This window comes from Lemur catta, chromosome 2, assembly GCF_020740605.2.
Source record: "Lemur catta isolate mLemCat1 chromosome 2, mLemCat1.pri, whole genome shotgun sequence".
In the NCBI taxonomy this organism is placed as follows: Eukaryota; Metazoa; Chordata; class Mammalia; order Primates; family Lemuridae; genus Lemur; species Lemur catta.
In genome coordinates this window covers 144,617,323-144,642,880 of record NC_059129.1, presented here as the reverse complement: position 1 = coordinate 144,642,880, position 25,558 = coordinate 144,617,323, and the positions used below count along the sequence as shown (strand labels likewise).

General features: G+C 37.7%; 1 protein-coding gene across 1 annotated transcript in view; it reads left to right on the top strand.

Moving 5' to 3' along the window:
- PDE10A (phosphodiesterase 10A) overlaps positions 1 to 25,558 on the top strand; it is a 229,862-nt gene that overhangs the window by 67,743 nt on the left and 136,561 nt on the right. The window contains exon 2 of the mRNA XM_045544715.1: positions 17,148 to 17,276. Within this exon, the coding sequence (XP_045400671.1) occupies positions 17,148 to 17,276 (129 nt within the window). The remainder of the gene's footprint in view (positions 1 to 17,147; positions 17,277 to 25,558) is intronic.

Here is a 25,558-nt window from a genome sequence, read left to right as displayed (position 1 = left end):
CATGAAAGATCTGAAAATCTCAATAGCCTAGCACATTATACATTAATATCAAAAATTATCAGCACTAATTATGAGATTAGCTCAGGCTAGGGAAATATAGCAACTTTTGCGTTATCATCTAAACTTTAGATTTCAGAACACATGCTAGTTGTCTAAAGTTAGCAATGAGAATTGTGGATTATAATAATAAGCATGTACAACCAGTTAGAACCATGAAGAATGGTGAAATGCACATGCTGACAGTAAAAATAGCTAAGGAGAATGAGTGTTTAATGTCTATGTTTTTGTTATCAGAGAAGCCATAAAAAAGTGCCACTGAATTCTTAAGGTGCTATGTTTGAGTTAAGGTATTTTATAGTGGCCACTTTATACCAACGTAGTATTGTATCTTTTGATGGCTACTGTGTTGTTGACTACATATAAACTAATTTTTTTAATGTTTAAGTGCTAGTAATAGCTGTCATTTCCTGAATGCTATTTTAAGCCCTTTTCACCTATGATTCTTATTTAATTCTTAAAATAAGCCTATGAGGTATAGATGTTATTATTATCTCCATTTTCCAGGTGAGGAAATTGAGGCACAGAAATGTTAAGTAACTTGCTCCATTTATTCAGTAAGTGGTGGAGCTCAGAGAGGCCTGGTCGTCTGTATTTAACTACTAGAATTTTATGTTGTAAATTAATGCTGCCTTAGTGACCAAAATAATAATGCCATCCTTTTTTAGATACTAACTGGCTGTCATTAACTGATTAAGCACTAAGGAAGAAGATTAGAGTTTTAGAGCTAATAGATGACACACATGAAACTTTCAAGAAGTGGAAGTACTGTGTTTATGTTTAAATCTCTACCTGACATAAAGATGAGTGAAAATAATTCTGTGCTTTGCTGCTTCTGTGCAGTAAGTTCACGTTAGTACTGTGTACAATTTAGATGCCTGCATTTCTACTCCTGGCATTTCTTAGTCACCAGGGACAGTGTGGCTCACTAATTGTTAAGAAAGAATTAGCAGCTGTTATGGTGGTGGTGGGGGGCAAGATGTTTGACAGGGACTGTGTAATGAATGATCTGAAGTGGAACATTATAGTGGGAACAAGTGAATAACTTTTGAGGTATTTGCAGCACAATTTCAAACGGTATATCATGACTGTGGATTATGAGAAAAATACAGGCAAATCAGTTGGTACTAAATACTTATGAATAGGAACTTTTTTAAAAAACCAAAATCAGTTTGCCTACAAGGTGAAGTGTAATGCTTCCAAAAGGTATCAAGATTTGTTAAAATGGATAAGTCACAGATTAGACAACTATCTTTCCAAGAATAAAATATAAAGAGAACTTATGGTCCTATCTTAGCCATTCTGTTTTACTTCCACTTAGATAACATTATTCATAACAGTATATTGACTCTTAAGCATAGGAATGTTTTAAATATCTCATTGCTGATGCCTGAGTGGTGTGTAATTTCTCTTTCCAGTCTGTTGGCAGGACTTGAGTTTCTAGGTTTCCCAACAGAATTTCATGGCCTGTGCTCTTCCAGTGTTTTCGTATTTGTCAGCAAAGAGCTAGTAAAATAAACAACAGAAGTAACTCTTCTGCTGGGTAGGGAAGGCAGAGGATGGAAGATGTAGTTCTCATAGACTTAGGTTGCTTGCTGCCAACAAGCAGCTTGGATTATGCTGTATACTGCTTTCTGCCCTGGTGGATTCAATGTGGTATGAGTGTGTCTTAGACGGGATCAAAATAATGAAATTACTAGAAGTCATGAAAACATCTCAGTATGATAATGGTTTCATTCATTTCATTCTAAAACATTTGTTGAATGGCTACTGTGTGAAAGTATAGTTGATCCTCATTATTTGTGGATTCTATATTTGCAAATCTGCCTACTCCCTAAAATTTATTTGTAACCCCCAGAATCAATAATCTCTTTGCTTTCACTGTCATTTGTGGACATGTACAGAGCAAGGTTATGCCTTGATTGGTTGGTGAAAATGTCTGCAGAGGCTGATAGGAACCTAACCCTGTATTTTCTGTATTTGCTGATTCAGTGCTTTTGTGGGCTTTATAGAACATAACTACTGCTACTAATAGTAATTGACTATAATTACCAAGCTCTGAGGATAAGAAGATGAATAAGATGTAGTTTCTTCCTTCAAAGATTAGGGAGACTTTACATCAATGTTTAACAAATTGATATATGGCTGGAAGTGTTGGCTCAGGCTTATAATCCCAGCACTTTGGGAAGCCAAGGCAGGAGGATCATTTGAGGCCAGGAGTTAGAGATCAGCCTGGACAACATAGTGAGACCCCATCTTTACAAAAACATTTAAAAAATTATCTGGGTGTAGTGGCACATGCCTGTAGTCCTAGCTACTTGGGAGGCCAAGGCAAGAGGATTGCTTAAGCTCAGGAGTTCCAGATCATAGTGAAGTATTATCACTATGATTGTGGCACCGCACTCTAGCCTAGGTGACCAAGCGAGACCTTGTCTCTTAAAAAACAAAAACAAAAACAGTGTATTAAAGATCCTACATAGCATACATTTGTCAGCAGACTTGAAGACTTTTTTGTTGAGATGCTAGTTTATTAACTTTATTAAAGAAAATTGAGTTATTTCCTCTTTTAAAATTAAGTAGTATTTGACAAGATTGGTTTTGATTCTGAAAACATCATTCATCTTAAAAGAAAGAAATATAGTAAAATAATGGGAATTTAAAAATTCAAGCCTGTGCTTTCTGAAAGTATGTGATACAATATTATTATACGCCCTGTATTAATTCTTACTCAGGCCTTGTCCCCTTTATCATAACTGATTCTCCCAGTGGGTTGAACTAAATGTAAGCATTAGGAACACTGTAGTCTTACCTTTGCATGTTTTAGATATCAGATCATAGTGATAATCTTTATTTTTGCATGGGTATTATTTTGTGACACAATATTTATACAGCTATTAAAAGGAATACTCCACCTTCTAAATAATTTTAGAAATAATTTTAAGATTTTCAGAAAGGAGAATATTAGTTTGCAAGGGCTGCCATTGGGGTAACAGTCATATTGGATTAGGGCCCTACCCTGTGGGCCTCGTTTTAATATCTCTTGAAAGGCTCTGTCTCCAAATACGGTCACATTCTGTGGTACTGGGGGCAAGGCCTTCAACATATGAATTTTGGAGGAAACCAATTTAGCCCACAACTGAGAATAACTTACATTAGAGTTTCTGTCCTAACTTTACTTGGCTCTCTGTTGCTTAAAACAAGTCATTTCTGTGTAGCTCACACTGGAAGGGTTTTCCTGCTTACTTTTTTCCTCCCTAGGAAACAAAAAAATTTTGGTACTTTCCATTTTTTCTTTTTCTTTAACAGTAAAAAATAAGTGTGGGTTTATGCAGCCTTATGCAGTTTTACTTTTCCTTTCTTTCACAACGTTCATTTCTAGTGCCTACACACAGACGGCATCGGTGTGTGGGGAAAAGTAAACCAGAATGAAAGTAGGGTATAGCATTTCCTGTAAAGGATTCTTGCTTGGTTAAAAAAGATTGGGGGATGAGATTTAAGAAGCGAGAATGATTCTTGACAGGACGAGAGAAATATTTCAGACAATATGGCGAGGCACGAAGTCAGCAGTTTGAATTATGGAATACTGTCTCTTTCACAACTGTGAAGACGACTTCAGGGCAAAGGAGCGAGAAGGGAAAAATGAGGGGAAGGTGAGGTTAAAAAAAAAAATAAGTAGGGATTTTGAAGACCAAAAGTCGATGTAGAATTTTAGGATGTTACAAATAGAAAGGCTGAAGTAGAAGGTGATAGAATACACATATTTTACAGTTACATATCCAGAGTAAACTAGGAGTATTGAGTGAACAGTTTCACCTAAGAAGGGAAACACGACTGTGAGGCAGTTTGGCACTGTCAGAGCTGTCGCAGTGTCGGGACGGGTCGGGGGGCTCAGCCGGCGGGCGGCGGAGAGGAGCAGACCTGTGGAGTTTGGACAGGGGCAAGTATGGGCGCTCGGTATGGGTTCAGCTCAGCGAAGTTTCATTTCAGTCTCACAGACGGCACAGAAAGCTTAGGTCTCAGTTAGACCGCTGAAATGAAAGTGCAGGAAATCAGCCAGGAAATGTGTTATGCCCTTTTACATTGTCTCCCGTTACTTTCCATTGTTTCCCAGCACGTAAAATGCAATTGTGATTCAGTGTCCATTTTATTCCTTGAGCCAAACTGCCTCTCAGAATGTTTCCCTGATGGCACTTGTGTCCACCCTGATTAACATTAATACTTTCAGGAAGTGTGGGCCGAAAAGTATCTTAAGGCCAATATTGTCTCCAAAGAATAACCACACCAGTATAGAAGGATCACACACAAGGGTGAGGGTCTTCCAGCCCAGCCCCCTTTGATGAAAATTTCTCTTACCTCTGTTGTGCGTGATGCTGGCTTGGTGAGTCTAACTGTATTGTTACTTGTGACCCCAATTGTAGTGGAGAAACAAGGCTTTGATATCTGAAAGACTACAAGTTTGCCTCCCTTTATGCAGATGCTTAGAAAGTTCTTTTTAATAAAACGTTTATTAGGCATAAACCATATGCAGAGAAAGCTAATCTTTAAAAGAGGTTTGCAAGTTTGATTTGGTGTTTAAAGTAAACTTAGTGTTGAATTTTTTGTAAAGCAAAGGAGCCTTTTGTAAAGCACACAATCACTCATTCTTTCAGTAAACCCAGCCTTTGCTTACGGCTGTGCGTAACAGATGTATGTTGAGCTTTCTAAAGCTCATTCAGTTTGTGAGATGACCTCAGATATCATTTGACTGAAGGCATAAATCTGAAAAAGAAGGTGGAGTGGAGGAGTGAACATGACGTTGTGCAGTGCTGGATGGTTTACTTGTTTTCTGTTTTTGTTTTTAATTTAATGGTCATAAAACTCCATTTGTCAGGTGTTCTATCGTCTATCAAAGAGAAGATAAAACTGAGGCCCAGACAGATTAAATAATTTATCCAGAGTCACACAGTTACCAAATGTTAGACCCACTTTTTTGGTCCAAGTTTGCCTGAATCCAAATCTTTACTTTTTCCCTAATCAGCCCATCAGAGTGTGTGTTTTTACCATTCCTAGAAACAAGAGCCAGGAGCTAGGAACTGGAGAACAGGGCCAAGTCCCTGTTCAGAGCAGTAACTTTAGGGACAAAGGAGAGAGTAGGGGGTTGAATTCCAGCCCTCCCATCCCCAAGCTGTATCCAAGTCCTAAGCCCAGACCTGTGAATGTCACCTTATTTGGGAAAAGGGTGAATTGATTAAGGATCTGATATCACCTTGGATTACCCTGGTGGGCCCTAAATCTTACGACAAATGTCCTAACAGAGAAGCAGAGGGAGATTACACATGCAGAAGAGGAGACGGGAGTGTGACCAAAGAGGCAAAGATGAAAGTGATGTGGCCGCAAGTCAAGAAATGCCGAGAAGGAGACTCTTTCTAGAGCACTCCAGAACTGATCAAGAATGAATTTCTGGCGTTTCAAGCGACTCGGTTTGTGGTAGTTTGTTATGGCAGCCACAGGAAGCGAACACAGAGAGGAGCTGTTTATTCTGGAATACTGCTGTGATAGGTCTGAAAACCTGGCTTGTGTCTCCACTCTGCCCATGACTGGCCGTCTGCCCTTGGGTGAGTCACTCATCCTTGTCTCAGGTTTTTCATCATAGAAAGGGGTAAGAATAAAAGCCTTACCTACCTCTACAGTTTTGTTATAATCACATTAAATAATGTACTAGGCAAGCTATAAGGCCTTAAATATTATGTTGATATGACTTACTTTATGTAAATAAAGACAGTGGTGTGTTTTTTATATGTGCTGTTTAATCACTGTCTTAGTCCATTCGGGCAGCTGTAACAGAATGCCTTAGACTAGATAGCTTATAAACAACAGAAATTTATTTCTCATGTTTCTGCAGGCTGGGCAGTCTCCAAGATCAAGGTGCTGGCAGATTTTGTGTGTGATGAGGGCCTGCTTGGTTCACAAATGGCGCCCTCTTGTTGTATGCTGGCAGAGTGGAAGGGACAAGACAACTCTTTGGGGTCTCTTTTGTAAGGGCACCAGTCCCATTCATGAGGGCTTTGTCCTCAACATCTAATCACCATCCAACGGCCCCACCTCCTAGTACTATCACCCTGGTGATTAGGTTTCCACCTAAGAATTCTGGAGGGATGCAAACATTCAGACCATAGCAGTCACTTTAAAATAGTTAAGTCAAGATTAATTTTTAAGTAGATCAGAAAGGTTGGAATATGTTCTTTGAATAGTGACACAGTCTTCTAACATTTTTGCAAGAGAAAAACAAGCAATAAATTCATTTCTCCATGTGGAATCCAAGACGGGTGTTTGTGTGGGCTGTTAGTTAGCTTCCACTCTGCATTTTAATAATCTAAGTTAATGAAAAGAGAAGATCTTGAAAAGGAAAAAAATAGCAAGAGCAGTTCTTAGAGCACTGCTGTCCAATAGAAATATGTTAAGTGAAGCTGACAGACGCAATTAAAGTATTCCAGTGACCACTTTTGTATATGACCTGAACTTATGTACCCCCATGATGAGCTGAAATAAAAAATAAATAAATAAATAAATAAATAAATAAATAAACAAATAAAAAGAAGGTGAAATTAAAAATAAATTTGACTTAACCCAATATATTCCATAATATTAGAATTTTACCTTGTGATCAATATAACAATTATTTAATGAAATATTTTACATTCTTATATTTATTTATACTATTGTCTTCAAAATCCAGTATATATTTTACATTTACAGCACATCCCACTTTGGAGTAGCAACTTTTCAAGTGCTCAATAGCCACATATTGCTAATGGTTACTCTGCTGAACAAGTATAGCCTTATAAACTTTGTGAGTACAGGAATGGTATCTTTTTAGTTCTCTTGCCAGCAGAATGTTTTTTACTGTGAAACTAGCACGAATTTATTTTTCCTTCTTTCTTCCTTATCCAATTTCACAGATAGAAAACTCATTCTTTACCCAGATAATAGCAGCCTCAGCATAGATTGTTTTTTCTTTCCTTATTAAGTCCAGAATGTTCACCTTTTCACTTAAAGGAAGCAGTTTATGGCTTCTCTTTGGCATATTCAAATTGCTAGCATCACTGTTCTTGGGCTTTGGGGCTATTACTAAGTCAAACAAAGGTGACTTGAACACGAGCACTGAGATTCTACGGCAGTTGGTCTGATCACCAAGACGGCCAGTAAGAGGCTAAAGAAAGGGTGGGGAGTGTGTACAGTACGGATGTGCTGGACGAGGGGCAGATGCACGTCCCATGAGGGACAGACCCAGACAGCTTGAAATTTCATCATGCTGCTCAGAATGGCGTGCAGTTTAACACTTACCAATTGTTTATTTCTGGAATTTTCCATGTAATATTTTTGGACTGTGATTGACTGCAGGTAACTGAAACTGTGCAAAGTGAAACTTACAGATAAGCGGGGACTATTGTACTTAATTCTTTTTAAAAAACCCTTGTTGATTGCTTGTTGTGTGCTGGGCACTCCGTTTAGGGCAGATGCTAAAAAGCTAAGTAAGACAGACTCTTGGCTTTCAAAGAAACTAGAATCTTGAGGTCAAAACAGATAAAATAGATAATTATTAATAAGATAAAGTGAAAGATGGAGACATAGGAGAGAGAGCTTTAGATTTAGATTAAGGAATCTTGGGTTTGGATCCTAGTTTTAATACTTTTCAGTCAGCTATGTGACCTTGGATTATTTATCTCTTAGAATCCTTGTGTCCTTACTGAGAAAGGCTGATAAAATGCCTGGCACTTAGTAAGCACTCAATAAGTGATATTTTTTTTTTTTTTAAAAAGTATTGGTATACAAAAACCTTAGTTACTGAGTCTGTGGAGGGTATAGGGAGAGATTGCAAATAATTCCGTGGTAAGTAATGAGCAGATGTTTGCATGGAAGTGAACAGGGAAGAAAAGGCACTCTGACCAGTGGAATTAATATGTATAAAGGCATAGGAAGAACATGACAATTTTTTCCAAGTAGTTTTTAACCCATAGTTATATACATTTTTTTAATCAGATAAACCTAGGCTGGAATGGCATTTCTACAACTTACTAGTTAAGTAGCTTCTTTTACTGAAAAGTGGGGATCGCAGTAACACCAAAAGCCCCCCTTGTGTTCCCTTCTAGTTACTGCCCTCAAGGGTAACACTTTGACTTCTTACCTGTGGTGCCATTTTTACAACTTTCTGTCAATGGGATCATGCAATATTTTTTTTTTTTTTTTTGAGACAGAGTCTCACTCTGTCACCTGGGCTAGAGTGCTTGGCATCATCATAGCTCACAGCAACCTCAGACTCCTGGGCTCAAGCAATCCTCTTGCCTCAGCCTTCCCAGTAGCTGGGACGACAGGCATGCACTACCATGCTCGGCTACTTTTTTCTATATATATTTTTAGTTGTCCACCTAATCTCTTTCTATTTTTAGTAGAGATGGGGTCTCGCTCTTGCTCAGGCTGGTCTTGAACTCCTGAGCTCAGACAATCCTCCCGCCTCAGCCTCCCAGAGTGTTAGGATTCAGGCGTGAGCCACCGCAACCAGCGGAATCGTGCAGTATTTACTCTTTTGTCTCTGGCTTCTTTTGTTCAACATTATGTTTGTGTACTTCACTCATATTGTTGCATGACATTATAAATAGTTTGTTCTCATTATTGTATTGTATTCTGTTGTGTAGATAGAACAACTTATTTATCCCTTCTACTCTTCATGGGTGTTTGGTAGTTTCTAGGTTTTGGCTGTCATAAATAGTGCTTCCTTGAGTATTATAGTACTATATGAGGCTTTTGGTGGACATCTGTATGCATTTCTGAAGAGTGGAATTCCTGGGTCTTGGGTATACATATAGTCAACTTCAGCAGATGCTGCCAAACAACTTTCCAACATGAGATACAATTTACACTCCCACTAGCAATGGTTAAGAGTAAGGATGGGGATTTTTGACTTGCTCATTTTGTTATATTTCACTTGCTAAAGCTAGATTTGCTTTTTAAAAAATGTGATTATGATCATGTCACTCTCATGCCTTAGAAAAGCCCTTCAGCAACTGTCGGTTACCTTCAGGACAGGGCAGCTCCTGGCTCATCAGACACTGTGATTTGCCCTGGATTTTCTCTGCACCTTCGTCTCCAGAAGCTGCTCCTTGGCATTGTCTCCCTCAGCCTCATTGAGTTTTTTGCAATTTTCCTGCCCTATGTTTTCTGGAACTCACTTCCAGACTTTGACCCATACCGTTAGTTTGTGGGAATGCCTGCCCTCTTCCTCTTGGCTCACCCTCATTCGTCCTTCTGTGCTCAGTTCAGCATCACCTCTGCCTGAAAGCCGTCTCTCCTCTCCCTGCTAACAGGGCTTTTCACGCAGATGTTTGTGACTCCCTCACTGGATTCTAAAATCTTCAGTAAAAGTAAGAAGGACTATATTATTGATTTATTTCTAGACAGCATAGTATGTGGTATTATAATATGAGCTTAGTAAATATTTGTTGCATTGTAAGAGTTTCTTTATCTGTAAAATGAGCGTAAATTATACCTAACCTGAATTGTTTCAAAGATTAAATGAGAATGAGATCAGTAAGTGAACACAGTTGTCCTTTGGTATCTGTGGGGAATTGGTTCCAGGGCCTGCCTCCTCCTCAATTAGGAAAAGTCAACCCTCCCCGTCCACCGGTTGGTTCTGCATCTGTTGAATACTGTAGTTTCAGTTCATGGTTGGTTGAATTTACAGATGCTGAACCAGCAGAACTGGAGTTCACCTAGATGGCCAGTGCTTGCAGAGAAGATTCTCTCTAAATGTTCTTTGACTGAGTGCCTTTGCTAACCTGGCTTTGTCTTCTTTGGATAGAAAGGTCTCTATTTACCTCCTGGTTAAGACCCACAACTTCTGCCTTCTTGGTAAAACCACCAGTGACTGTTCAACCTAAACTCATGGGCTCTAATCCTTTGTAATTTAGCAGTTGTTTGATCTTGGACAAATCTTTTAATCTGTTTGTCTCACAGTTTTCTGATCTGTAAAATGAAAGAGGTAGAGGGGCAGAAGGAAGAGGAAGGTGGGAGTGAGGGACGAGGAGAGAAAAAGAGGAGGAAGGGACGATGAAGGGGAGAAGTGGTTAAATGCTGTGAAGATTAATGTGTGTGACAGCACTTAGAATAGAACTTAGTACCTTATAAGTACTATGTAAATGCTAACTCCTATAGTTTTAAAAATTTTAAAGTTTTCAATTGACATATAAGTTTATAAGCACAGTGTGGTGTTTCCATACATGTATATAAGGTGCAGTGATCAGATTAGGGTAATTAGCATATCCATTGCCTCAGACATTTATCATTTCTTTGTGGTCAGATCATTCAAAATCCTCTCTTCTAGCTATTTTGAAATATAGAATGTATTATTATTATTTTTAACTATAATCATCCTACTGTGTAGTGGAACATTAAACCAGAACTACTATCTAACTGTAACTTTGTACCCATTAACCAACCTCTCCTCTCCCCTTTCCCCATTACCCTTCCTCGGCTCTGGGAACTACTATTTTATATTCTACTTCTATGAGATCAGCTTTTTATGATTCCACGTGTGAGTGAGATCATGTGGTATCTGTCTTTCTGTGCCTGGACTGTTTCACTTATGGGTGAGCCATAATGTTCTCCAGGCTCATCCATGCTGCTGCAAATGACATGATTTCCTTCTTTTTTTGACTGAACACACAAAAGTACTCATTCCATTGTGTATATACACCACACTCTCTTCATCCATTCATGAGGTATTGGACATTTAGGTTGATTCCGTATCTTGGCTATTGTGGCTAGTGCTGCAATAAACATGGGTGTGCAGATATCCCTTTGACATACTGATTTCATTTCCCTTGGATATATCCCTAGATACCCAGGAGTGGGATTGCTGGATTATAACTATTTTAATTTATGTTAGCACTGAAATGCTTTTATACTTTAACTTGATAACATAGAATTTAGTCTTTAATTTTTTTTTGTTTGCTTGAAACTTTTAAAAGATGTCTGTAAGATGGTAAGTTGAGGATGGAAGCTATGTATTAGTATCTTTTGCAATGCTTAGCAGAGCCGCTGAATACACAGAAGTACTCAAATACTTGCTAAGTGGTGTTCTGTTTTGCCTATTTCAATAAATGTGCCCTTTTATTGATAGAGTTCTTCTATGTTATGAATTGACACTACTTTTACCTTTCTTTTTCCTACCCTTTAGCTCAGATCAGAGGTGCACTTATTTTTGTAAAACATCTGCAGCATAGCAAGATGGTCTGTACACCAAAGAAGCTTAGGGGAAGTGGTGTGTTAGCAATAGTGTGTGTGACGTTTCAGGTCACCGATTTTTCCTTTAAGATGTAGACTACTGAATTAAAAATAAATAATGTTAGTGTTTATTTAGAAGTTCTACTGTGTGACCTTATTATAGTTATTTTATGACAAATCCTAATCTATTTTTAAATATGTGAGTTCAGATATTTTTTCTCTCCGGCATATTTACAGAGTAACAGGGATCTATTTTTATGATGGAAACGTTTAGGAAAATGAGTTTGATTTACAGTTATTCACTTTGTAGGTAACTTTTCTAGAACATTCTATAAAGTGAGATGCATTCTTCCTTGTAAGAAATATATCCAGTTTATTATTTTTGTCTTACTAGTCCTATTATCTGTTGTTGGTCTTTATATTTATTTATATTTAGATTAGCTCAAACTTTTGGGAACTGGCTATTATACAGGTGTCATAAGGTGGCAATGCCTTGGTGGTGTCGCCAGGGTTCTGAGTCATCCTAATCTTATCCAGTTACGCAGAACTCCAGTTCATTAATGATAACGCTAATTTATTAATTTGCATTTGGAGATACAGCTTTCTACTTAGTCAAATGCTCATGTTTATTAAACAGTAACCCTGCTTGTCAGGCCAGATGATAAACCAGATTGCCAATGAGAACGGTGCAAAGAGGCAGAAGATAAGAACAGAGAAATATGAAAGTTGGGGGGTAGCTCTCGTAAGCCCAGGAACAATCTAATGAATAATTCATGTGTCATATCAGAATACTTCTCAACAGATCCAGTATATTCATTATAATAGTTATCTTTCTGTTAACACACTGTTGAAGGCAAGTTACACAATTTTTTGATCACAGTGAAGACTGAGACAACATTCTGATTTTTGTGTGTGCATGTATACGGTTCTGTGACTTTGACATGTATGTAGACTCATGTAACCATCACCACAATCATGATACACTGAAATTCCAACATCTGAAAGAAATCCCCTTTAGAGTGATACCTTTCCTTCCCTAACCCATGACAAAGACCAGCCTGTTCTGTATGGCTACAGTTTTGTCTTTTCCATAATGTCATATAAATGGAATTATACTCCATGTATCATGTTGAGACTGGCATCTTTCATTTAACATAATGTCTTAGAGACTCATCCAAGTGGTTACCTGTATCAATAATTCATTTTTTTTTATTGCTGAGTAACACTTTGTTGTATGGCTATACCACAGTCTGTTAATCCATTCACTAGTTAAAGGGCATTTGGGTTGTTCCAGTGATTTTTAATAGAGAGCTGCTCTAAAAATTCCTATACAGATTTTTGCATGAACATCAATTTTTATTTCTTTAGGGTAAATACCTAGGAGTGGCATTAATAGGTCATATTTTAAATAATTGCTTAAAATTATAAGGAGTGTCCAGACTATTGTCCACAGTGACTGTGCTATTTTGTATTGCTACCAGCAGGTTCTGAGAGTTCTAGTTACTCTGTATCCTTGCCTGCACTTTTTATGTTAGTATAATCATTCTAATGGGTATATAGTGGTATCTCATAGTGGCTGTAATTTGCATTTTCCTAGTAGCTAATAATGTTGAAAATATTTTCGTGTGCATACTTGCCATCTGTATGCTTGATGTATTCCACAGTTCTGTTAGGCTCCCTTTAGTTTTCTTCATTCTTTTTTCTTTCCGCTTCTCAGTCTGGATAGTTTCAGTGTACTCATCTTCAAGTTTACTGATTCTTTTGTCTGCTCATATCTGCTGCTGAAACTCTCTAGTGAGTTTTTCACGTCAGTTATTGTGTCCTTCAGCACCATAATTTTTAATTACTTTTTATTATTTTGATATCTTTATTGGTATTTCAAATTATTGAGCCACTGATTTCTTGGTTTTCTTTAAAACTCCTTGTCTGTAGTTTCCTTTAATTTTTTGAGTACTTTTAAGGCAATCCATTAAGATCTTTGTTTAGTAATTCCTAAGTGTGCTTACTCTGGGAGAGTTCTCTTAATTTGTTTTGTGGATTGCCATACTGTATTCTTTGCATGCGTCACAGTTTTTTGTTGCATACTTGACATTTTGAATATTATGTTATAACTCTGGCAAAACAGATTCTCCCTATCCTCATTGTTTTTGTTTCTTGCTGTTCATTCTAATCCAAATAGTGCTAATTCTTTTTATTACTATTCCATGGTTCAATAGCAAAATATTGATGTAAGAGATACTGATTTGGCTTTTTTATATGTCTATTTCTTTAAAAGAGTTACTGAGCATCAAAATAAAGCTATTCTTTATCTGTCCCTCAGGTTGCTGGCTGGATTAGTAGCCACAGAAGCAATTATCTTTACTAAAATATTTATCAGTCTTTATTATGCCTTTTATTATGTCTTCAGGTTCAGTGTTAAATACAGCCATTACATGTACCACTCTGGTTTGCAGCTTTGATTTTGTTTAAATTGCAATCCTTCATGACATTTTCAGTGGGCATTTGCAAACTGCATTGTGAAAATTATTGAAATTTATCAGCTCTTCCTAACTTATTCTCATCATTCAGTCTTTTTAAAATTTTTTTTTTTATTTCAGCATATTACAGAGGTACAAATGTTTAGGTTACATATATTGCCTTTGCCCTACCCGAGTCGGAGATACTCTGTGCTTCTCTTCTCTCACTTATGACTTTAAACCATCCCTACTCATTAATACCTCTGTCAGATGTTGAAAAAGAAAATAAAGGTGAACATCGGTTTAATTTGTCTTATCTGTTTGCACTCTGGCAAGATGTTGCATAGATGAGAGAATGTAGTTTATTAGCAGGAATGAATTTTAAAAGGTACTGGTTCAAATATGTACATTACCTTGGAAGGGTTATCTATATTAGTCTGTCTATGATTAATTGTGTGGATTATTGGTGGCAAATTTTTGATCATTGGCTGCTCCAAGCTTATCTTAGGTATTTTCTTTTCCTTTCCTTAAATTAGCCATTTCTTCAAGGAGCCGTGGTTCCTTTTATTGGAAAATGGTATTAGAAAACAATATCTGGGTGCTACATATGCTCATTGGTGCTGGCATATTGTTGCTTCTAGGCGCTCTCAGCTAACATTGCAAGGCAAAAAATGTCTGTGTGTTAACCTGAGCATATATGCGTAACTACAGTATTCCTATATGTTACCATCTATGTGGTCATACATGAGTGCATACTTGTCTCTCTGACTATAATTTATTACCACATGAATCACTCTAAATTCCTGCTTTTGCTTATCTGTAACATCCTACTCTACCCATGAGAAATCTTGTTCCCACCATCTACTGTCCATGTATTTGTCCATTTGAAGTATACATGCATAGTGGTGTCAGAATTGTTAAGCTCTACCCTCATAGGATATTAACTTTATCAACTAGAGTACAGTGCTTATGTACAGCTTCTTTTGCATTTAGTTGCAGTCTCCACTTATTCTCAAAGTTTTATAGGTCAGCACCTTATCTCCTGACCCTTCAGTGAGGTTTTTATACATTTGTAATACAGTTAGATTCACATTATGCCTTCTGTCCTGGGATCCTCTAACCTAAGTGATTTATTAAAAATTTATATACATTATGGTTTATTCTTTGTGCAATAAAGTTCTATGGGTTTGGACAAATATTAACATGTAGTGTCATGTATTCATCACTACAGTATCCAACAGCTAGGGTCCCCAAGCCCCCGGCCCCAGACCAGTACCAGTCCATGCCCTGTTAGGAACTGGGGTGTGCAGCAGGAGGTGAGTGGTGGGCAAGAGAGTGAAGCTTCATCTGTAGTTTACAGCCACTCCCCATCACCCGCATCACCACATAAGCTCCGCCCTGTCAGGCCAGTGGCATCATTAGATTCTCATAGCTGTGAGAACCCTACTGTAAACTGTGCATGCGAGGGATCTAGGTTCTGCACTCCCTATGAGAATCTAATGCCTGATGATCTGAGGTGGAGTTGAGGCAATGACGCTTGCTCTGGGGAGCGCCTCCAAATACAGATTATCATTAACAGAGAGGTTTGCACAATAAATGTAATGTGCTTGAATCATCCTAAAATGATTTCTCCCCTCCCCGCTGTCCCTGGTACCAAAAAGACTGGGGACCACTGCATACAGAATAGCTTCATCACCCTAGAAGATCCCCTGTGCTTCACCCATTCAACTTTCGTCGCCTCCCCTTGAACCTCTGGCAACCACGGATCTTTTTACTGTCTCTACAATTTTGCTTTTTCTAGAATGTTGTATAGTTGAAATTATATAATATACATCTATTTAGACTGGCCTTTTCTCTCAGCAATATGCATTTAAGATTCATCTGTGTCTTTTGCTGGCTTGTTAGCTCATTTGTTTTTATTGCTAAACATTTAGTTCTATGGATGTACCACAGTTTGCTTATCTGTTTGCTTATTGAAGGACATCTTGGTTGATTCCAGAGTTGGGTGATTATGAGTAAAACTTCCATAAACATTCACATGCATGTTTTTTGTGGACATACACATTCCTATCAGTTGGCTAAGTGCCTAGTAGTATGACTGTTGGATTATACATAAAAACTGTATTTAGCATTGTAAGATGCTGCCAAACAGTTACTTAACTGTGCCATTTTGCATTCTATCAGCAATGAATGAGAATTTTTGTTGCTCTGCATTTATTACAGCAATTGGTATTGTGAAGTTTTTGGATTTAAGCCATTCTAATAGCTGTATGGTAGAAACTCAGTTTTGTTTTAACTTCAATTTACTAATAAATGCGTGTCTTTTTATATTCTTATTTTGCCATATTTGTCTCTTCTTCACTGAGGTGTTTGTTCAGATCTTAGGCCCATTTTTAAATTGGGTTATTTGTTTCCTTGTTGTTGAGTTGTAAGAGTTTTTGTTTATTTTGGATGCAAGTCGTTTATCTGACATGTGATTTAGCGAATAGGACTTGTGTGATAATGCACTGAGGTGAGTGAAATGACGAGGATGAGTCAGTTGTGACTATATTTTCAGCCTGGGCTTCTGGGAAAATGGAAATAAATAGTAACAGAAAAAGGAGAATTGAGAGTTAAAATCTCTTTGGGAAGAAGTGGGAAGGCGATGACTCATTAATTTTGACTTAAGATGGAGCTTGAGGTGATGGAAGAATAGCCAAAGTCTAGAGATCAAAAATGTATTGAAGATTTCTGACTCAGATTTTGATGTCATCATCGTGAGTTGTTGAGAGAAAGCAGAATTCAAGAGAAATTGGAAAGTTAGGGTAAGAATTGTATAATCTTGTGTTGTGGAAGTGATAGGAGGAAGTTTTAAGAAGGAATCAAGTGTTGCATGTGCCCCACTATGGAGAACACAATCAAACGAAATTTGCATTGTTTGTCTTGAAGGTCGATTGGGCTGTCAGCTTACTACAACATCCTGTGCCTTTTGTACCTGGGGACTAATACTTGCTCTGTTGAGACACCCTCTTACTTTAATAGGTCTCTTATCTTTAGCACCTTGTGGAATTTCTCCAGCTGAACTTTACACTACCAGGGCTCTGTTGCAGGGTGAATACAGACAAGGGTCTCATTTTCTTTTCTCTACTACTACAATATATATGTGTGTGTGTATGTTTAAATTGACTACTTAAGTATTGATTTTATTGAATGAAATAATTTTCTTTCTCAATTATACCATTCTGTTGTAGAATCCTGACAATTGTGACTTCAGTTCCCAGCAGAATTAATTAACACATATGAATTATTCACATATATGTATTTTTCATATATGTATTTTTCACATATATGAAGATGTTGTATAGGTGAATTTTATTCTTTTCAATTCTTTTACAGGTTTGACAGATGAAAAAGTGAAGGCATATCTTTCTCTTCACCCCCAGGTATTAGATGAATTTGTATCTGAAAGTGTTAGCGCAGAGACTGTAGAAAAATGGCTGAAGAGGAAAAACAACAAACTAGAAGGTAAGATTTCTCTCAGATTTGAGTGTGGACTAATTTTCAGCTAACTTTTCTAGATGGTGTCAAAAGAACAAGCATGTAATACCTTCTAGAAAGCAAAATATAAAGTAGACAGATATTACCCTTTTAAATCTATAAGAGTTTTATTGTGTTTAAAAAGATAAAGTTAGAAAGAGGAGAAATAAATGCAAAAGAAAGAATCTTGACTTAAAAAACAACTTGGCAAATAATTCTTGAGAATTCAGTTGATTTAGATACGACCATATTGAAAAATGCAGAAGTCAATATTATACTTGATTTTATTTAATGATTATTATTAATGTTGAGAAAAACAGCATTATTTGTATATATTTCAATGATATATTATGTTTTACAAAAAGAAGTCTTAAAACAGTTTTTATATGTGCATAGTAGGGAAAGAATTGACATGGAATTTGACTTTGATTCACACTCAAACTCTAACAGAACATTATTCATTATGAAACTTTCAGCAGTAGAAAAAGGATACCTTTTTGATTTAAGCTCTAGAGAAATGAGAAAAAGCGTGGAGAGCCAGTTTTAACTTTTGGGTTCCTGGGATTTTAAGCATATTTTGTTTTTAACTTTCTGCAAAGTAGCTTTCTTTCTATAGGAGGGTTCCCTTTGTATGTTGCTCTCTTAGTCCTTAAAATCATTTATTTTTAACACAGAGACTGCTTCAGCAGTTATATTTATGAAAAAAGAAATGTAGGTTCATAAGGAATGTGAAGTCAAATAAATTGTCCCTCAAACTGAACATATATTAATATATTTGCTTTGAATGTTGTAGTATGATTTTTGTTTTTGTTTTAAATGAATTTGTATTTGGCCAAACTTGACTTTTCATTTCTGTGAATATTGTTGTTATAGTGGCAATTAATTTTATGTATAATTTTGATAAAAACATAACTTTTATATTAAAAACAAAAAATACTATATTGGGGGAAATTTTGATAGTGTATCAAGATGCTGTTTTTCTAGTACTCAGATGATTGTTATTAAAATATTGTAGTGCTAGAAATATAGGTAATTTTCCTCACTAGTTTTTAAGTTTCTGAAATTTTCTTTTTTTTTTTTTTTTTTTTTGAGACAGAGTCTCACTTTGTTGCCCGGGCTAGAGTGAGTGCCGTGGCATCAGCCTAGCTCACAGCAACCTCAGACTCCTGGGCTTAAGCGATCCTACTGCCTCAGCCTCCCGAGTAGCTGGGACTACAGGCATGAGCCACCATGCCCGGCTAATTTTTTTGTATATATATTTTTAGTTGGCCAGATAATTTCTTTCTATTTTTGGTAGAGACGGGGGTCTCACTCTTGCTCAGGCTGGTCTCGAACTCCTGACCTCGAGCGATCCACCCGCCTCGGCCTCCCAGAGCTAGGATTACAGGCGTGAGCCACCGCGCCCGGCCAAGTTTCTGAAATTTTCTTACACAATGTTTATAGTAAAAAGAGGTAGATCTTGAAAGAGAGGGCTTTGCACTGAAATATAAAACAGTTGTTAAAGAAAGTGTATATGAACATGTTTGTGTGCGTATGTGGTATGTGTGTATGTACAGATGGAGAGCCAGGGAGAGTGTGAAATAATAAATCAGAGACCAGCGTTTTCTTTTCAAACCACTCTTGGTATTTACTATTTAATATCAAGGACAAAGCTTGACATAGCATATTTCAGTTAGTACAAACCTCAAACATTTGAAAACAACTTGAGATGTTTAATAGTTTCAAAAGTGTGGCTGAGCTCTGCTTAGGCAAATTATAAATAAAGATGCCAATTTCAACTTGCTGTGTAATGTGGGATAATAATATAGCATAAGAATATATGATCTTTGTGGGATATTAAATTGAGTACAGGTCTTAAAAAATGAAAAATTTTACCTGCTTTTCTAATGTTAATGTGAAAAATAATTCTCGAATCTTTATAAATCTTTAAATGTCATTCTGTATCTCCCAAATCTCTGTTTTCTATGTAGTTAATCAAATAATACTTTAAACTGTTTAATACATATACTGAGGGATTAAATAATTATTAAGAATAACAACATGTAACTGAAACCCTACTCAGTTATTTCTCTCCCACCTTAAACAAAATTTGTTCTCATGAAGAGATGTTTTTGATTTGACCCTGCAGAGGGCTAGACTGTGGGTGAGATGGTGAATGACAAGAAGCTGAATGGGACATAACTTGGAGCTTACCAGCTAGTGGTGAGGACAGCCGTTGAAGTAGCCATGTAGCAGAATGCATCAGTGGTAACCAGCGGTACAGGCAATTTGCAGTGGAGGTGTAAGACAAGGAACTTTTAATTCTACTGTGCTATCTAGTGAGATCCTCTTTACCTCCACCTTTAAGGACATTTATCAGAAGAACATATTTTATTATATACCACTTCATGTTCAGTGAAATTTTGTAGCATGGCCCTTGAGGACTGTGTAAGAGCAAGGTTGTTTTCCCCTTTCTCCCTTCCTCCCTTCCTTCTTCTTTTGTTTTCTTTTTATTATTTTTCTTTTAAATTTTTTCTTTTTAATTATTATGGGTACATAGTAGTTATCTATATAGGGTACCTGTGGTGTTTTAATATGGGCATACAATGTGTAATAATCAAATCAGGGTAATTGGGTTCTGCATCACCTCAAGCATTTATCATTTGTTTGTGTTAGGAACATTCTTATTTCATTCTTTTAGTTATTTTAAAGTATAACATAACTTATTGTTGACTATAATCACTTTGTTGTGCTATCATTTTCTTTCCAGTTTTTTGAGAAAACTTCATACTGTTTTTCACAATGGCTATACAAATTTATGTTCCACCAACAGTGTATAGAGAGTTCCCGTTTCTCTGCCTCTTCCCCAGCACTTGTTATTTTTTGTCTTTTTGATGATAGCCATCCTAACGGGGTGAGATGATATCTCATTGTGGTTTTCATTTGCATTTCCCTAATAGCTAGTGATGCTGAACATTTTTTCATATACCTGTTGGCCATTTTGTTTGTCTTCTTTTAAGAAATGTCTGGTCAGCTCATTTGCCCATTTTTAATTGAATTACTTGTTCTTTTGTTGTTGGGTTGAATTCCTTGTATATTCAGAACACTAATCCCTTGTTGGATGAATAGTTTGCAAATATTTCCTCCCATTCTACAGATTGTCTCTTTATTATTTCTTTGCTGTGCAGAAGTGTTTTAGTTTTGTATAATCCCATTTGTTTATTTTTGCTTTTGTTGCCTATTTATTCTTTTGATAAATCTTTTCATAAAATATTTGCCCAGACCAATGTTCTGAAGTGGAGGCATCATGCAGTAGTGACTCTAGACCCTGGAACGGTGAGACCTGGTAGTACCCCAGACTCGGGGAGGCCTGGTGTAACGGCAGCAAGTACCCCAGGATGGCGGAGCACTGCTGTCCTTTTGGCCCTGGTGGGTGGCGGAACAGCACAGAGATTATTCCACTCCCCAGGGAGAGAGGGGTATCTCAGCAGCTCAGATTCTAGGGGGCTAGTTCAGCTCCAGGGAAGCAGGGTACAGGAGTTGTCTGGCCTGTGGAGTGAGGTTGTCTCAGCTCAGCCACTGCTCTGTTTCCCTGGGGCGCAGGATGATATGACAGCACAGCCCTAGGATCTGCAGCTGTTCAGCTCAGCCGGGACACAGATCGCCCAGGGTGGACTTGCTGCTTCAGCTCAGACTTTTGGGAGCAGGACTGTTTTGTATGGCCCAGGCACCATTTCCCTGAGATGCAGGATACTGTTTCAACTTGGGCACTGGGGAGGTGTGACTGCTCTGGGCGGCCAAGGCACTGTTTTCCCAGGAGCCAGGGTACTGCTTCAGCTCCAGCCCAAGGGGGCGTGAGAGGGGTAGGTGGAGCAGTTCTACCTCCACTTGGTCCCGAGGGGAATGGTGTAACAGCTGTTGGCAGCTGGGCTTGGGCATGTCTGGCCCGGAGCAGAACACGCTCCAGTAGTTCGAATTCCAAGATGGTGTAGCTATGTGGGGCACAGGGGTGGGGCATACTGTCATCTCCTTCTGGAGGGGGGCCCAACTGTGTGGACTCCAGGTAGCAACCTTAGCTGGGCTTAGAGCCTATGAGGACGGCAGCCTACCCCAGTGGTGAGGTCTGTAGGTGTCCAGGGCTTGCTGGGATCCTCTTGCTTACCTGCTTCCCACAAGGAGAAGTTCCTTGTGGTTCCCGGCTGCTCTGCACTGGGGGGGTGGGGTGGTGGACGCCCTGCGTTTCCTTCCCTTCTCTATGTGGCCATCAAAGTTTCTGTGCTAACCGGGATTTCTGTTACTCCTCTAATGCGTTCTGGTGCTCTCCCTCAGTTGTTTTCATTAAAGGGTAGTTATTCGTTGTTCTGGCTGTATGTGAAGGGGAACAGAGCTACGGGCTTCCAGTTGGTCCTCTTGCTGACATCACCTTTCTACGTTTGCTTTTCAGTGACGACTTTGTGTTGTCAACGTTTACCTTCCTTCCTTTTCCCATCATTCAGCATGTTATCGAACACCTACTGTTTGTTTGGTGCTCATAATTAAAACATTTAAAGTATAGACAATGCATGGCATCTTTCATGTATTTCATAATATTTGTAATGTATCAGTATTGTTTGAGCATAGAGCAGTTTTAATTTCCAAGGCTTTTCTCATATATTCACCCTTTACATTTGGTCACAACTGGTGAGTGTTCAGTGTAGTTTCACTCACCTGGCAGATGTGGAAACTGCAAAGGGAAGCAGGAGGATCATTAAGGTCAAGCATCTAGTTCTTGACAGAATCATCCGCCAGTAACTCTGAGGTCAATTTGGGGGCATGAACTGTGTGCATCATGGTTATTTTTGTATCCCTCATTTAACGCATCTGGCACATAGTAGGGGCTTTATAAAACATTTTTGAATGAATAAATGAATAAGCTAGGTTTGAATTCTGTACCTCCAAGTGAACCAGTGTGATGCTTGTCACTACATGTGGTCATCATGCTGTGCTGACACTAGCTCTTTATGCTCAGCTTCTCTTCCCCATGCTCATTTAAAAGCTGCTTGAGGGAAGGGATTATATCATATATATTTTTAAATCCCACTGGTACCTGTGTTTTCATTCACTCAGCAAACTGTGTAAAGCACTGTTTCGTATTAGGCTTATTAAATTGTTAAAAGGCTCACAGTCTAAAAACAGAAGAAGAGTTGTAATTTGCTGCTTTTTTCAAGTTAGTCTGAACGTTGCGTTAAGCATAGTCCAAACTTGTGGTTTCTGAGTTGGGGAAGTCTTATGTTGAGAGAGGAAACTGCATTGAGTCCTGTCTATTTTACTTTGATAAATAGATAAATATAGAAGGGGTTTTGGGGAAAGGAAGACCATCACAAATCCTCAAAGATTTAAATTTGAAAAGTCATTTCTAATGTTATTGTTTTCGTTTTAATTGCTTTCATTCTATTTTCATTTCAAATGCGTAAAGTTCTATCTACAGATGAGAGGCAAAGTGCCACTGAAGGTTGACCTCTGAACCTAAATTCCAAACAACCAAGTTTTAAGTGATGTTTGGAAATTGGAAATTTCGTTTATTTCTTTTATAACTTTTAATAATCATTTAGGGAAGACCCTATTCAGCTAATAATCATTTAGAGAGAAGACCCTCTTAAAGAAAATTAGTTATAAAAGTGATATTTCTTTGGATTGAGAAAAGAAATCACCACGAATTATGAATTCTTAAAAGTTGAAAAGTGCCATAAATATCACATAAATCCAAAAAATTAACATAATACTGTTTTAATTAACTTCCTAAAATAGCCTCATAGTACTTTTTTTGTTTTTTGCTACATATTAATATTTTTGCTACATATTCTTTGATCTCCATATGATGATTTTGTAATATGCAAAGGATAGAAAGATAATTTATTCTTTCTGGTAGCATGATTGAGAGAAACAGTTATTAAAATTTTTTTTTGATCATATAGAAATGTTTAACTTTATAATTCATTATTAGTAATGCCATATAATTTGACTGTTGTCGAATTTGTGGAGTAATTTAGTATAGAAGGTGCTAGGTGTACTTCTGAGAGGCCAAGCAATATTTTATTCCATACATAGAAGTGATGAGGAAACTCATAAATATATCTCGATAAATCTGAATTAAATATATCCCTGACTCAATTTCACTTTAGCTGGATCCTCAAAATGCTACAGCTACTCCAGTGCTGCTTGACATCAGAAAAAGTCTGACAGAGAGGAGATCGGGATAAAAGCAGACAGTGGTGCCGGCCAACTGTATTAATATACCTTACTTTTGCAAATTGTACAGTTACCCTGAAAAACACATTACAGGCATATCTCAGAGGTATTGCAGGTTCAGTTCCAAACAACTGCAATGAAGGGACTATCTCAATACAGCAAATTGCACAAACCAAAATGTTCCCAGTACATATAAAAGTTATGTTTACACTTTACTGTAGCCTTTTAAATGTCTGATAGCATTATGTCTAAAAACATGTACATACCATCATTACAAAATTCTTTATTGCTAAAAAGTGCTAAAAAGCATCCGAGCCTTCAGTGAGTGGTAATCTTGTTGCCGGGGGAGGGTCACGCCTTGGTGTTGATGGCTGCTGACTAATCATGATATAGTGGTTGCTGAAGGGTTGGGTGGCTGTAGCAATTTCTTAAAATAAGACAACAGTGAAGTTTGCTTCATTGATTGACTTTTCTTTGCAATGAAAGATTTCTCTGTAGCATGTGATGGTGTTTGATAATGTTTCACCTACAGTAGAACTTCTTTCAACATTGTACTCAATTCTCTCAAACCCTGCGGCTGCTTTATCAACTAAGTTTCTGTAATATTCTAAAGCCTTTCTTGTCATTGCAACAGTGTTCACAGTCTCTTCACCAGGAGTAACCTTCATCTCAAGACACCACTTTTTTTGTTCATCCATAATAAGCAACTCCTGATCTGTTCTAGTTTTATCATGAGATTGTAGCAATTCACTCACATCTTCTGGCTCCAATTTTATTTCTAGTGCTTTTGTTCTTATATCACATCTGCATTTACTTCTTCTACTGAAGTCTTAAAGCACTCAAAGTCATCTAGAAGGGATGAAATCAACTTCTTCCAAACTTCTGTTAATGCTGATGTTTTGACTTCCTCCCATGAAGCATGAGTGTTCTCAATGGCATTGATTAATAGAATGGTGAATCCTTCCCAGAAGATGTTCAATTTACTTTGCCCAGATCCCATCAGAGGAATCACTAGTTTTGGCAGCTATAACCTTTGAAATATATTTCTTAAATAATAAGGGTTGAAAGTCAAAGTTAATTCTTGATCATGAGCTGTAGAATGGGTGTGTTATTGCCAGGCATGAAAATAACATTAATCTCCTTCTGCATCTCTATCAGAGCTCTGGAGTGACGAGGTGCATTGTCAATAAGCAGTAATATTTTCAAAGGAATCTTTTTTTTTTTTTTTGTGCAGTAGATCTCAACTGTGGGTTTAAAATATTCAGTAAACCATGCTATAAATGACAGATGTGCTGCCATTCAGTTGTTGTTTCGTTACTACAGCACAGGCATAGTTGATGTAACATAATGCTTAAGGGCCCTAGGATTTTTGGGCAATGGTCAATGAGCATAGGCTTCAACTTAAAGTCACCACCTGCACTAGCCCCTAACAAGAGAGTCATTCTGTCTGGTGAAGCTTTGAAGCCAGGCATTGACTTCTCCTCTCTAGGTATGAAAGTCCAAGATGGCATCTTCTTCTAACATAAGGCTATTTTTAAAATAGCCTTATATTTCTACATTGAAAATCTGTTGTTTAGTGTAGCCACCTTTATCAATGATATTAGCTAGATCTTCTGGATAACTCGCTGCAGTTGCTACATACTTGCTGCTTCACCTTGTACTTTTATATTATGGAGACGGCTTCTTTCCTTAAGCCTCGTGAGCCAGTCTGTACTTGCTTCACACTTTTGTTCTGCAGCTTCCTCATGTGTCTCAGCCTTCAGAGAATTTAGGAGAGGTGGGGCCTTTCTGTCGATTAGGCTTTGGCTTAACGGAATGTTGTGACTGTTTTGATCTTCTGTCCAGACCACACAAACGTTTTTTAATATCAGCGATAATCCTGTTCTTTCTTATCATTCATGTGTTCACTGGAGTAGCACTTTTAATTTCCTTCAAGAACTTTTCCTTTGCATTCACAGCCTTGCTAGCTGCTTGGCCTCAGACGCCTAGCCTTCAGCCTGTGTTGGCATTCATCCTGCCTTCCTCCTCACTTCCTGCCTTTGATTTCAATGAGAGATGTGTGC